General features: G+C 40.8%; 1 protein-coding gene across 6 annotated transcripts in view; it reads right to left on the reverse strand.

The window, feature by feature from the left end:
• Nucleotides 1-15,147, reverse strand: part of ELMO1 (engulfment and cell motility 1) — a 316,899-nt gene that overhangs the window by 4,655 nt on the left and 297,097 nt on the right. For all 6 annotated transcript variants that reach the window (XM_063157015.1, XM_063156989.1, XM_063157023.1 and 3 more), the window contains 3 exons: nucleotides 10,256-10,363; nucleotides 6,645-6,727; nucleotides 1,165-1,242 (listed from right to left, as the gene is read on the reverse strand). In XM_063157015.1, the coding sequence (XP_063013085.1) occupies nucleotides 1,165-1,242; nucleotides 6,645-6,727; nucleotides 10,256-10,363 (269 nt within the window). The remainder of the gene's footprint in view (nucleotides 1-1,164; nucleotides 1,243-6,644; nucleotides 6,728-10,255; nucleotides 10,364-15,147) is intronic.

A 15,147-nucleotide genomic window follows, 5' to 3' on the forward strand; every position in this document is an offset into this window, starting at 1 on the left:
ATCCACAGAAATACCCAAATGGGAATAACTGTATCTTCTCTCCTAAAATTAACATTTAGTTGAAGGTTTTAGTCCAGAACAACAAATGTTTAAGTGGCACAGCTAATACACTTCACTTGTAAAGCAATTTCACACACTTTAACACTACAGTATAATTCAATTTAAAGTGAACTTCTTCATCATCTTAGCACAGGGTCCTGAACTGAGACCAAATGTAATATCTAAAAATAAGTGTGCAAATGAAACATAACTCTTTGCTTTAGAAACAAGAGGGATTTTTTAAAAAATGTAGTGCATTCTGCTAAGCCTTTCCTTGAAATTTCTTGGAGAGAAACACATCCAATGATTCAACACAATTAAGGTAAATTAATCCCATCCCATTCCAGAAGGCGATGATATCTTCTATTTCCTTGTGGCTTATACTAAGAGAAGGGAGCAGGGAAGGGGCTATCCTTGCTATTGGTATTTACACTGTCTTTATACAAGTGAAAGCCGTTGCAAAACACTCTCCTGTGGAGATGGAATGAATACAGGGGGCCTTCTATGATCAGCTGTCATGAATGGTCTTAAGAAATGTGAAAATAAGGAAAAGGGGATATGCCATTCTGGAGAGCACAAGTCTTTGGCTGAAATTGAGACCCAATTATGGTATAACCACCCCTGACTATGCTAGCATTGTCAAAATGAACTGAGGCTGGCAGTGATTCTTTGAAAGCTTGGCTGTACAAATTCTCAGTGTTGAAAGTTCACACAGAAAAATTCTCTAGTGTCTGAAGTACAGCAGACCACAAGAAATCAGGATATGGTGAGCAAGGTCTGTAGAACTTCAAGGTCTGCCCAAGCTCTCTTATATCTCTTTCCTATAGCTCATATTTCAGGAGGACTTAGAAATACTGGTCTGTAATTTTGAGCTTCATGTGCTCTGTGATGTAGGAATACAAAACATGTTTCTTCTGTGCCTCAGATATGCAAGAAAATTGCAGAAGGTCTCGTTCCTGTACTAATCCCTTGGATTTGTCAGTTTGTTCTGAGACATGACACTGATTTAGATAGACCTATATCCTGGGCCAAGATGACCATTCTTATGTTCTTACAAAGACATCTGATGCCTTAAAGCAACTAAGATAACTTCAAATAAATTTCTGCACTCTGCACATGACTTACCTCATGCTTGTCTGGAGCAATGAAATTCAACTGGCCACTTGAGTCATACAATATAGAGAAAGCAAGCTCTAGCACCTCCTGGAACAACACAAAGAAGCACATATTAATGCTGCATGAGAGAGGCATCTGTACATTCAGGTCTGTCTTTCTTTCCTATCCATTATTACCCAAAACAAGTTGAAAAATAGTTTACGGCAGTCTCCTGTCTGGCCAGAGCTGCAGCAGTACCAGACCACTGCAAGAGACAGGCCCAGCAAGAAAACCACCACGGTTACTTCAGTCAAAACAAACCGACTCACCTCAGTGCTTACTGTGGCCCACTGGGTCATGAATTCCTTTAGCATTTCAGTTTAAATTTGAGCTAGGCAATGGTGAGGACTAAAATCAATATAATGAATAATAGTACCCTTGCAAGAAACTCTTCATGAAGGCTCACAGGTTTTTTTTCACTTTGTATAGATTAAACTCACAAAGCTCTGCAAGGTTTGACTCCTTGTGTTAAAAATCTTGTCAGGACAATGAATATCCTGGTATATACTTATGTTCTTTTCACTGCTGGAAATATATTAAATTATTCACTCTCAGGAGATTTCTGTAATTCTGTTTCCATCTGAACCAGAATCACCAGCCTCAGTCAAGCCAAACGATGCCAGTTACCTAAAGACCCAAAGGAATTTCAGGAAAGGAAAAAGCAATCATTTTTTTTTCCCCTAAGCACTGAAGCTGGAATTGTAAAAGATACCAAGGAGAATTCATAAAGTGCTGACCTTCCCTAAAAGTCACCTGGAGTTAAATTCCCATGGGGAAACCCAGGCAATCTGAATATACACTGCTCTTTCAGTGGCCAGCAGTGAGCATGCTAAGATGTTGTCCTATCTGTTGCCATAGGATGGTTTCTGCCTGCATCACTACAAGTGCCAGTACAAGGATCTCACAGGATCTAAGCTTGGCAGTAGGGATAGATTAACTGTGGAAAAGAGACCCAGCTACACAGCAGAGTGCTGACTTGTAACTATGATCTGAATCACATGTCCCGTTCTTTTAGCTCCTTGGCTTCCTCAGCCCTCACACTGAAGCCTTTTGCTGACTCTCAGCTGACAGCAGTCCCTGCACCGCCAGCGGTGAAAGGAGAACGACTTCCTAAATCAGCAACACTAAGTTTTAAAATGGAAGAATTGACTCTGGGGACTGCAGCATAAACATTGCTCTAGATTGTTACCCCTGAGCTCCTGGTCTGAGACAGACATAGTATATTTGGGTTTCTGTAAGGGCTTTTTTAGTTTTGACGTTGTATGATTAAGAGCAGAGTCTGAACCAAAAAACTTGCAATCCTTATGGATAATCTCGGATAATAAGAGATCAGGCTTCTCATGGGAAATGTTCCTGTTTTCCTTGAGTTTAGTTACTAGGTTTTACTTGATGTATTGCCAAGGCTACAGGAGACAAAGCTATGTTAAATCCTCATTGTGTTGAATCTCCATGGAGGCTGCAAATGCAAACAGTGCTGGTGCACTCAGCAAACCAATGGCTCAGGCTCACATGGCCCTTTTGTGTTGTAGGCATGTCTCTCAGCCACACCTTATTAAGAGTGATATCCCTCATTAGAGAAAAAAATCTACCTCTGCCCACATGAACCTGGCATTATCTTCTCCCACGGTGTTATAAATTACTGACAGAACACGCCAAGTAATGCCCCTGAGGTTGTAGCTCTGAAAAAATGGCTTGTACTGTTACACTGTGATGTTCCTGAATTTCATGAAGGTCAACAATCCCACAGGCCTGACCCCTGCAATTTTTTCCTTTGGGAAACTCCCAATAAATATACTTTCTTTTTCACCTCAAAGAGAGAAAAAAGAGGAAAAAAAAAATTCTGCTTGGAAGAAGAATGTGTCAGGATGTCAAGGGTTTTGTCATTTCCAGTCAGGCAGAGAATGAGAAGGGACTACATTAAGGGCACCAAGCTTCTTTTTCTGTGGAAAAGTGTTGTTTTGGCAGCCCTGGCTGCAGGTCAGTTTCTTTGCTGGCTGCCCTGGACTCTAAAGGCTTGGAATTACAGCTTCCAGGTGCCAGCATCTCTGTTGCTTTATGCACAGCAAACTGTCAAGGAAAATGGAAGCCAAAGGAGCTGGAGCTGCCAGCTGGCCCTCCACACTGACAGTGGTCTCAGTGGTTGAGCTGGCTGACTTGTCAGGGACCCCCACCTGGCTTTGTTACAGTCCCATCAATGTCAAGGAGGAGCTGGCAATTCTTAAGTGAAAACTGGTCAGTCTTTATCTGTAGTTTTCTCTTCTTCTCTCTGTGCTACTTCTTAACCTTTCTCACTGTAATTTTTCCCTCAAGCCTTTTCAACTTGTTTCTCTATCCCTCTGGTCCTTTTTATCTCACATTCCCTCCAACCTGTTCCTTCCTTCTTTGTTTTGCTTTCCTCCTCCTGCACCTCAAGTTGCTGAACTCACTCCCTTGGCACTCCTAGCTCCTTCCACAAGTCAGACCTCTGCCCTTCCCCAGATGCTTCTCAAAGGTAACAGCATTGGGACCCACAGCGTGCCTCTCTTCTGAGCTGTGCTGAAAACAGAGAACAAGAGACTGCAACAGCACTCCTTGGATTCAGCTCTGTGGGGGAAGCTGTTGTAGGTGGTATGAAGGGAAGGTTGCTCTCCCATGCCCAGAGCTTCCCTTTCCCCCAGTCTCCAGTGGTCCCCAACACAGGCCAGAAACAAGTTATTTTTCATGAACACGCATTTTGGGTGCCTATGGTGAAGCAATCCCATGCAGGTGGAATGACCTCACTACTTTCTGCCTTCTCTGCCTTCAACATGCTCAAAACACTCATGTCTTTACTGAAGACCGAGGCCTGGCCATGTTGAGTTTGCTTGCCCGAGTCAGAAGATCTGCCCCAAAGAACTCTCTAGACAGGCAGCAGTGGGGAACTTGTTCAACGAGAAGAGAAGAGAGAAGAGAAGAGAAGAGAGGAGCTTCATTCATCAGGGATGAACCATTTTAGCTGACTAAAAAGGCACAAAGCCTGAAACCTGCCACATCAGCAGATGAAGGGTGATAGGAGAATTCTTCAAAATGTCTGGACATGTTTTTTTTTTTTTTTCTAATTCTTCTGTCATGCTTTATTTTGAAGGCTTTGAAAAATCTGATGTATTTCATTTCCTTGAAAATCATTGGTACTACTTGGGAGTCAGAAATAATGAATTTAAAAATTAAACCTAATTAAAAAACATAAGTAAGACAAACAACGGATTCAGATCTGGTCCCGTCACATCTTTCCAGCTTCACATGCATGCAAATTCCAATTCAGTTTAACTCTTATTTCTTTCTAAATTATCCTGCTGAAAGAACAATGGCCATGTGCTGGCAAATGAAGGGATGCTGAAGCCTTTGTTATGGACATTTTGCCAATTCCAGCTATGCTCATAGCATGGCATTCTGCCATTCAATTTTCTTTTCTGCCAATGAATAAAATTGAGGTGGACGTTATATATGTACAAAGAAAGCTCAGAATGAAAAGGCCTCTTAAAAATATATCACTGATTGTGAAATTTCAGAAAGTGAAAGGTTTCATACACCAAATTCAGCTGAATTGCATTCTGTGTCTGCCTTTTTATAAATTTTAATTGCCTAACCCATATATAACTTGAAATGCTGCAAATAACATATTATTCCTATGTCAGTTAAATAGTTGCAATATTGTGCCTGACAGTTTGATTGGTATGACACGTTAATTCAAAAATTCTGTGCTTCTCAGGGGAAGAAACAAGGAATTGAGGAAATAAAAAAAACCCCCAAACCCACCAAACCAAAACCCCTGCACCACATCAGAAACAGTAAAACCATCAAAACTGCCGTTGTCTGGGTCACAAATAGAATGCCTCCATCCAAGGATGCAGCCATGCCACCTATGAATTCCAGATCTTCCCATTCTCAGCCAGAAATTTTATACCAGTCCCAAGCAATTTTACCTAAGGAAATGGGGCAATGCTGAGAGCTGAGGACAAACTGATCTGCAGCATTTCTATTTAGCATTAAATACTATCTAGACATTACTGCGCCATAACGATGACACATTTCCATCACTGCCACCCACTGCTTTCCATCTTTCCCTTTGTGTGGACATATGAGTGCTAAGCCAAGGAAGAGCTAAAAATATTTTATATGCATCATATAAATGTCCCAGCCAAATGTGTTGATGGTTCAGCTGCAACATGAGGTAGGAGTTATACGTAATCTATTGTACTCATGTGTGTGTGTTTGTGCCCAGAAAATCAACAAGGAAAAATACTCCTGGGATTTTTTTCCTCACTTGACTTTTTCCTTTCCTACCATGTAAAGCCAAGGCTGAAAGGAGAGCAACTTCTCTGTAAGAAAACAAATTCAAAAAATACTCAGGATGCTTTGCCCACCTGAGCACAGTTAAGGAAAGAGAAGTTGCAGCTGTGAAGATGCAATTAGTCGTGTGATGTCGTTTTGAAAGGGCCTTCTCAATTTTTATGGCTCCCTTCAGAACTGCTTTTTCAATTTTATCTAAAGTACTGAAGCAGGAACTCTTAACTTCACTATTTTGTCCATCAAAATCTCCTGGTCTGACTAAAAAATTTCTCAGTATCACTAATTAGAAATTTTGATTCAAAACCTGTGATCTGGCTCCCAGATCTCTCAGGGTGCTGTTCTTGGTCAGACTGAGCACCATTATAGTCTCATGGCTTCTTGTAAGGTGAGAGAGACAATCTGGTAGAAAATTTCTGAACATACCTCATAGAATATGGTATTCACCACTAACAATGCCAGACATTGCTAGTAACTCCATTTCTTCTGGATGTGGTGACAATTCTTACTAACAAAAACTCTACAAGATTCTGGCACCGCACAATTTTAGTACTACTGTCAGCTTACAGTTGTTGCTCTGAAACTGAAAGGTAGTATAAATCTAATTTAAGCTGAATATTGTCTTCTACACATTTTTTCCCAAATGAACTGCTAAGCACATCCTTATATGCCTCCTTAATTGCCCAGGATTTACCTTACAGCCTTTTTGGCAGTGGTTTTTCTACTTGATTGGACCTGCAGGTATCATCAGCTGGACATTAATTACAATTTTGGCATGTGTTCACTGAATGTGGCTTCATCAGAGAACACAGCTGGAGCAAACTTGTTATGTATCAGACACAATATAGGAGTAGGCACCAACAGCCATTGCTTCTTTACTTTAGACACAGAAAACATCACTACTAAAGACAATTCCAGTTGTGCCCTGGGCGTAACTCAATACACATCTGCCATGAAATATGAATACAGAAGGCTAAGCTGTCCCAATAACTTAACTCAGATGGTCTGAGGTGGAAACAAAGGGTATACATACATGGAAATGTTGCAGGCTGGAAAGAAAAATACCTGTGTTACTTCAGGGAAGGTCAAGTTGACAAGCTTTGCGTTCTGCACAGTATGTGTTCATAGCAATTTGAGAACCATACCTTGTTTTGTTTAAGAGCTCCTTTCTCCTTCATATGTGGGCAGTCTTTCCCAGTCACAACAGCTTTTATATCTGCCACTGGCACTGCATTAAAAAGAAAGAAAATCAAACCTCAGAAAATTAGTTAGAAGCAAGTTATGTAAAAGCTACAGAGTCTAAAAAGAAGCAAGACTAATGTGTTAAAATTGCCATGTCCTTTGCCATTTCCAGCCTTTTGTAGGAAAGAAAACTGGAAGAAAACAACTAACACAGGAACCAGTGAGTCTTGACAAAATTTCAGGCATCTGGATAAAAGTCTGAAAATGCTTTTTCTTGCCTATTTAGACTCCCTTGGGTAAGACTGTTTCATATAAACGCATACCTGTGCCTGGACACTATGTGTACTCATGGATCTCAAAACCATATTATTTTCTTCTTTGTTAATATAATGTGCCTGCTCTGTTGTTGCTCTTTCCTAGGCATCCAGGTAAAGTCTCTGCTGGAGAGAGGATGCTGGGCAACTTGGACCCTTCACTCAGTGCTGTTTTCCTTCTTTTAAAAGCCTGTAGGAATTTTTTAAAAATAGTTTCCTATTTCACTCCCATCAGCAGTTTAGTTGCTTTCTGGTAGTAGCAGGAATAAGGAATACTAAGGCTTATAATGAGCTATTCCAAATGCTTTAAAATGTGAAGTGATCAGAAATGACTGGGGGGGAAAAGAAAGGTAAGAAAAAATATTGGAATCTGCTGCCACTCAGAGTCACAGAGTGAGGTCACTAAAGCATAAAGATAAATTTCTCTGAGTTTCAAGCGGAAGTCAATTTTCCCAAGGTAATTACATTATGGAGAATCTATATGCTCTACAATACAGTATGGTCCCTGAGTGACAGTTTCTACGATCTATAAATAATCCATTATCCTTGTGGCTGCAGAAAAGTATCTTATGTATAGAAGAGGATAGTAACATGAAAACCTGTTACTGCCCAGTTCTTTAGAAACTCTAATGGTGTGTAATAGTGAAGAGGAGAAATGCATTTACTCTTCTACTGGGCCCAGCAGCACCATATATTTCATGACAGATTACCTCAGCACTATGCCAAATGGATGGCATAGGATGGAAAAGACATTTTTAAGTTTTTGCTTTGCATGGAAAACTGAAAAGAAAGAAAATCATTTGACTCTTCACTACTCAACTTCTGCCTTTAGTCTCAGAATTTTAAGCCATAGGTCTGCTGACTTTTTATGCCTCTGACAGTCTCATTATGGAGAAGAAGGGATACTGTTTTAGAGAGGAGAGTGAGCTAGGATAAACTGGGAAATTAAGGAGATATTTGACTGCAACTAAGGTAGAAAGGTCTTCTTAAGAAAAAAAGAGTTCCTGCCCCTTTTTGAAGAGGCCCAGAAAAACAATTTCTCTGTTTGCATAAGATAAGGTTTTCTGAGGTCAGCCCTCTCAACCAAGAAGGCTTTTCTCCAGGTTTCACACACTTGATCTGTGTGATCTGGAATACAGTTACCATGGGAGATCACAGACTGATGTGACATCCTAATCTTTATTTATCTGGAACTTGGCTTATGCCTTACTTTAGAAAAATAGAATCAAAGACTTCAGGTGTCAGAAGTTGACTACAAGATGCTGGAGGGCGTGAGCACAGATGTGATGTGCTCACAATGGATAAAGCCTTGAGAAGGAGGGCAGCTGTTTTCTGTCCCAGCTGGAGTCTGCATGGCTTGTTAACTCTGCCAGCCTGAAGAGAGGGGTGACATTCACAGAAGTGAAAAGGTTAAAAACCCACACATTTATTTTTAGGGATAGAGATTAATTATTCAGGTTTGGCAAGGAGTACACAAAATGCTTGATGCTGCTTCTCTTGATTCTGTTTTCTTACCCATCTATTCTCTTTTATCTGTGGACCTGGCTCCAAATGCTGACAAGTTGATCGTCATAGCCAAACTTTAACAATTCAAAAATCAATAAGTCTGTCCAGAGAAAACCAGAATATTTATGAAAGTATTCTGTAAATTGCCCAAGTTTGGCCTGATACATTTCAAGCAATAGTGCCACTTTATAATCTTGTGACTTGCAATATTCTCAGCTTTGTTTAATGAAACTCCATCTAATGTGGGTAGCACTATGGTAAATCTTGTCTCATTCATAGCCTGAAAACCTGAGATACTGATGAAATAACCACCTCTTTCTGAAACTGCACTGGTATCTACTCTGCCAGCAGCCAGGCTGAAGCAACTGTGTGGGTCTGGCCCAAGGGTTTCTAAAGCAGAGGCCCCCATGGGATCCTGACATTCCTAAGCAGGTTCAAGAGCCTACAGAAAATGCAAGTGCGAGATGATGCTCACAGTCAGGGTCAGGGGTTTGTGCATGGAAGAATGCTCCAAGCAAACAAATCTGGGAGCTGCTGCTCTTGTAACTGTGCCTGCAGTTCAAGTGTGACTTTCATTCTTCTGTCACTCTGACACTACTGTAACGTTCTGTGGCTATTTCTCTAAGCCTTGTCCACAAAAACAGTCTCTTTCTGTGCCAATGCAGCAATGTGAGGCCCTGTCCTACATTCTGCTAAGACTGCAGTAAGACTGTGAACATCCTTGAGGCAATCTGTAAGGCAAGGAAAACAAGAGAATGTGACTGCAAACTGTCAGGGCTCCAGCATCACACAGGCTTTTCTTCTTTCCACTCTCAGACTGCATTGGGGAGCACTTGGATATTTTAAAAGGTGCTGCCTGGAGACAGGTTAGGGGAGAAAATTTCACATCATTCCCCAGTTTTCAGGCTGGAAAAATTTCAAACTTCTGAAAAATTAGTCTTTCTGCCATTCCATGAAAGAAGTGGAACTACCAGCTGAAACACCTGTATAAGCATGTCTAATTTGATAATGCCAAGGATTTTCAGAAAAGAACAAAAAGAAATTATTCCTTATTCAATGCTGGGTTTCTTGCAGTCACCTCCCAAGTGACAGAACTATACTCATTATTTCCACTTTCATAAAAAAGCTTCCCTGGATTACAGGTTAAACCCCTACAACTCGTGTCGAAGAACAAAGGAGAAATCACTACAGTATGATGGTTCTGAAGAGCTCCAAAATTACTTTCAACCATAAGAAAAATCCCAATAAATCCCCTGGTAGGAGCTGCCACAGAGACATGTCCTCTCCCAGTTGGCTACTCAGAAACAGTGAGGTCCTCTCAATGCTCTTCACAGTGACCTGTCACCTTTAAGTCCACTCCTCATAATAACTAAAAAGACCTCTGCACTTATTCCTCCTCCAGTCACTAGACTGCCTGTTTCCATGCACAGGCAGTGCTTCTGAATATGCCCAAGTATTTTTATTTGACACCTGCAGTTAGATGAGCAACGAAAATAAACTGTGTTCCTCCCTAGGAAAGACATGATGTTTCCAAGCTGAATGAAATTATAAACTCATTGAAAAGCTTAATGCAGTCCCCACACACTCTTGCCAAACCCAGGAGAGAGGTGTTTGAATGCAGGAGGAAATGTCCCCTGCTCTTTATCTTCATTAGCTGTGCATAATGTCCCATGTTAAGAGAAACCTACTACAGGTTATAAAGAAGAACTAGCATAAAAGTAGCAGAAGTGTCACAATCTTTGTGCATGACTTACATTTATCTTGCAAGGAATCATGAGGGACTTCTCCCTGTGGACTTTCTTCCAAGTCTCCGTAGTGCAAGACCTTGTGATTAGGTGAAAGTCGACAATACCAAAATTTGTCTGTTGAAATAAACACATTAATTAAGGTTACTGACATGTATTCATCAGCCTTACCAACAGCAGAGGAGGAAACTTACTAAAACAAGGTGCTACAGGGAAAGGCTGTCTTTTCTTCCAGAAGAAGAAATGTGTGGGGTGTATATATAAGAAGGGTAGGGACTTTGCTCAGTAATTTTACCTGATTAAATGAAGCTGGCATTAATCTACAGGCATTTTGTTATTGACATAGTCACTGGCTCAAAAAAAAAAACCACTTGTGAGAATAAATTTACTTAGTTTTACCAGATATTATATACCCTCATGGCCAGAACTGGCAAAGTAACTACTTTGAGTGGATAACTTTAATTTACCCATAAAAGATTCATTTTTAGCATCCACTTTGTGAAAATCAAGCCTTACCAGCTGTCTTGTGTGGGACACCCAAAAACTGATAAATTTGAAATATCCCATACTTTATGAAAATTATGACTCATATCTTTTTTTATAGACATAGGAGAACACCCCCATATTTATGGAGAGACTGGACCTAATAAACACGCAAGAACTTAAAAAGCAGACATTAAGTCTCTTGTCCTGCAGTGCTTTGCATGGTCACAAATATACGTGTGACCATGCAAGTTCACACCCCAGTTTGCATTTTAGTCCTTCCTAAGAGATGCACATTTACAGCTCCTGACAACTTGTGCTTTGCAGGATCTAATTCCCCCCAACAACATCTGTTAAAATCTGCTCCTGTGAAGGACATTGCCTTTGCAGAGCGAGGCCACCACTCTGCCTAGCCTGTAAGGATGGTGCTTGCCAATTCCCTTTCTGAAATGGCAGGAAAGAGGTTACCCTCCCTTGTCAGAGCATGTTCCATTTAATAAGTAGACCACAAAATGTTAAGCTGTCAAAAACACAATCTTGTTACATCCAAACTAAATCTCCAAAAGCTCAGAGCAAGGCTGGATGTTAAAATGCCAGTGGAGGGGGGCAGAGGGCTTCTCTGGCTCTGTGCTTCTCTCGTACTGGCAGTGCTGATGCTGTGCCAAGCAGCAGCCTGAGGGACAATTTAGGGGAAGCGTTAGCACTGACACAGCCCTGCGGGCGCTGGGAGCCTCCTTTGGATAAAACATTGGAGGAGCAGCGGAACCAGCATATGTGAGCTCATTTAGGGTGTTAGCAGAGGAAGGGCTTCTTGGCTCTCTGAGTAAAACACTGGCCTCATGGACCCAGCTGTGTCCTGAAGGACACTCCAGGCCAGTCATTTAAAATACAGTGCAGTAAAACACAGGCAATTGAATGATAAAAGGGGACTTTCACATGCTCTTTTAAATTTCTTTGTCCCAGTGGATTAAAAGGTTTGGGCGAAAAAACCTACACTCTTCAAACCTCTTTCAGAGTGTGCAGCCCCTTCAACAGAAAGGTTTCAAAAAACCTTATAAACCTCTGGCAAAGGCTCAAAATGGCCATGGGAGAGATTCTGGCCATCAACTTCACAGGCATGCACAACACGGTAAGATTGATGGTAGAGAGCCTGAGATTATGCTCCTGTGAGGCATACAAGAAGAGCTGCTGAAATATAAGCATCCCTGGACTATAAGCAGCAGAACATACAGTGTGGCACAGTATGGGGTTGAGAAGAAGACCCCACTTGCAAAACTTTTGCAGGGAATTGGGACTAGAGCAAGTAGGAGCCCTGATTCAGTAGACTCTCATCTGAGGAGCACACACATGCGCAACTCATTAAGCAGTTTATGTACCTCAGAAGGATGTATGTGAACATTTTCAAGATTCATACCTTTTACAGGGAACTCTACCAGAGCCTACCAGCAAAGCCTGATACTTGAAGAATATATCCCATGGAATCTAATGGTTGACCACAATGCCAGTAACTACAGCAGGAGGCTTTCACACCTAGCTTTAACTGCAACCTCATTGCTTATGGGGCTCTACAAAGTAATACAACTTTCCAACTCTAAAATTAAAACAGTAATTTTTTCTTAATAGAAATGGACATGGTTTCACTACCTTCCCAGTGACCTGGGCAAAAAGATGGTCTAACTGAAAAAAAAAATAAAATAATGGATTCCTTTCAATTTATCACACATGGTGTTAGCAAGGGTTTGGCTCTTCTACCTCCTTGGGGGCTAGTATTTTGGTAACCTTGGTTCTTTCAGTGCCACGTTTCAATAATAAAAGAGGGGAACACCCCTCCATGAAAATATTTTGTTTTGGGAAGGGGTGGCTTAATGGGAAGAAACCGAAGCTCTGAATATGTGAGGAACCTTTTCAGCAATCCCCATAACCCAGGGTTAATTAAAAACTAAAGGCCATGGACTGTAGCTTGAAGCATGTCCAGCACAACGCTCCTGTGGGCTCACTAATAACTCTGCTCTGCCACAGCCTTGCTGTCAAGGGGAAAGCCCTTAAATGAAAGCTACAAATGGAACTAACAAGGTTTCCTCAACCACAGCCATTAAATGACTGCACCAGCCAGGCTGAGGAGGGTGATGGCATGTTGCTAGGAAAAGGGACCCCTCTTTCTACAGCCACCTCAGCCTTACCCATCCCGGTTTTTGCTTCAGCTGTACGTGATGCTACAAACAGCCTATCAGCAAATATCCCACTCACATGAGATTTCAGTGCCTTGGAGGGGAACAGTTTGAAACTGGATGCAGCTATTTTACTGTAGTGCAAGTGCTGAACACAACTACATTGGAAAAGTAGTGTGTAGAATGATCCCACAGTCAAAACAAAAATTATATGAAATTGCTTCCACCGAAAAAAAGAGTGAGGAAGTCTGAATTGTAGAACAGCACATGGGAAGTAGCCAGCATTTCCTTTGAGCTCAAAATTGATAAATAAAAAAATAAGCAGAAGAAAAAGCTCCTTTCTACTATGACTCAAAAATGGTGTTTATAAAACAAAGAAAAACTACTATCCAAACCCTCTAAAACTCTTAAACCAAAGTCTGCAGAGCTGAAGTGTTACAAAAGGTTTAAAGTTGGGACAGAACTTCCCTATTAGTCCCTGTACTCCACATCTGGCAGATCCACGTGCATGTGCCTGGCTGGAACAGGGCAACTGTGAGTTCAGGAAGGAATGGGGTTTGTTTTGGTTTTAGGCCCAGGCTTCAGAATTTTCCCCAAAGACTAGGTCCCTTCTGTGTTTTGTATCCAGCGTTACTACACCTACCTCCTGCTCAGAGCAAGAAGCTGTAGGGAGGGCAGACACTAACCACAGTCTTTAGAGATGAGGTGGACTTGATATTTCATCACAATTTTGAGACACTACATTATTTATACTTTCCAGCAACTTCTTATGTCTTTCAGCTCACTGACCACTGATGCAAATTTCCAAATTCTTTTTTGGAAAACAGAATTATTCATTCTGGTTTTTAATCTGAAAAGTTTCCATGCAAATTGTTCTGATTTTTTAGATATTTGCTAGAGCAGGCAGGGGCTTAAATATGTCACAGCATATTGTTGAAGATTATAGATGAGGTTAAAAAAAAATCCCAAATAACAAAATCACCTACAATTTGGCTACAAAAGTAATATTCAAAATTGTGAACAAATAGCAGAGCACAGAACATTTTGCTGATGGGCTACAGAGTGCCTGGCCATTCACACAGTGTGTTTCCAAGTTCATTAATGGCCAATGATTCATATGCCTCTAACAATACTATTCCAGGTAAAGGACTGCTGTGGTTAGTACAGAAGTGCTCTATTGTTAGAATCTGGGAGAAAATAGCTCAGATATGCATGAACAGAAGTCTGAGAATATGTATTTTTTCCCAAGATACGTTCAAGGTTACTAGTTTTTTGTTCAAAGAAAAGCATCCTCACAGATTTAGCAAGAGAAACCTGCTTTTAAATAGATCTCTGAACACATGCATTTGTGCAGATTTTATATCTATACATGCATGTAGGCATGCATATTTTCTCTTTTACTTTTTTCTGTCTCTATTAAAATTGCATTGACATTTTCACTCCAACTCATCTAAACTGCCTAGGTGAAGCCAGGAAACTCTCCAAGTAACACGCAAATAATTGACCCATGGCATTGTTGGAGGCATATTTGGTTAACTGGCTCCTCTCAGTGAGTCATGTACTCACAGAATATTAGGGTTTTTGTGGGACCATGGAGAGTAGGATGAAGTAACAGTAGAAAAGAGCTTGGCAAAAAAAAGTCAAAGTGTGTGTTGTTCAGAACTGTGAGTTACTTATCCTAGCAAGAGATGGAAAACCTCTCTGCACTCGATTTTTTGTTTCAAGTTAAGGTTTCTCTTTCCGGGTTACTTCCATGGCACTTTGTGTTTCTAATCTAATGGTATCAGCAGGGTTTCCCTTGCTTCCAAAAATTACTGTTTGAGAAACCTCATGTTGGCTTCAAAACCACTTCAACAACATGCAATTTCTCCACAATCTTTATAAAGGTAAAAAGGAAATTTATTTTCAAGAGTATATGTTGCTACATATACTACAAATGTACTGGGTGACAGCATTAGAAGTATCTATTATCCTCAATAAAATGCCTTTATCTGCTACTTAGCTCTACTGGAAATAATAACTACTGGGGGTGTAGAGTGCTTGGCAGGTTTTTGCTTTACTCTTCTCCCTTTTCTTTTAGGAATTATCTAAGGAAGGAGGAAGCTGAAGAGATCTATCTTTCAGCAGACGTTCATGGCCCAGGAACAAAGTGGGGATTTGCAGAGCAGGATGATCTGCTGTTGAACAGCGATCAGAAGGATAGGTTAGATTTTGCTGTTTCATTTCCAAATGATTGAGATACTTAACAAA

The sequence above is a fragment of the Melospiza melodia genome, chromosome 1 (assembly GCF_035770615.1).
Source record: "Melospiza melodia melodia isolate bMelMel2 chromosome 1, bMelMel2.pri, whole genome shotgun sequence".
Lineage (NCBI taxonomy): Eukaryota > Metazoa > Chordata > Aves > Passeriformes > Passerellidae > Melospiza > Melospiza melodia.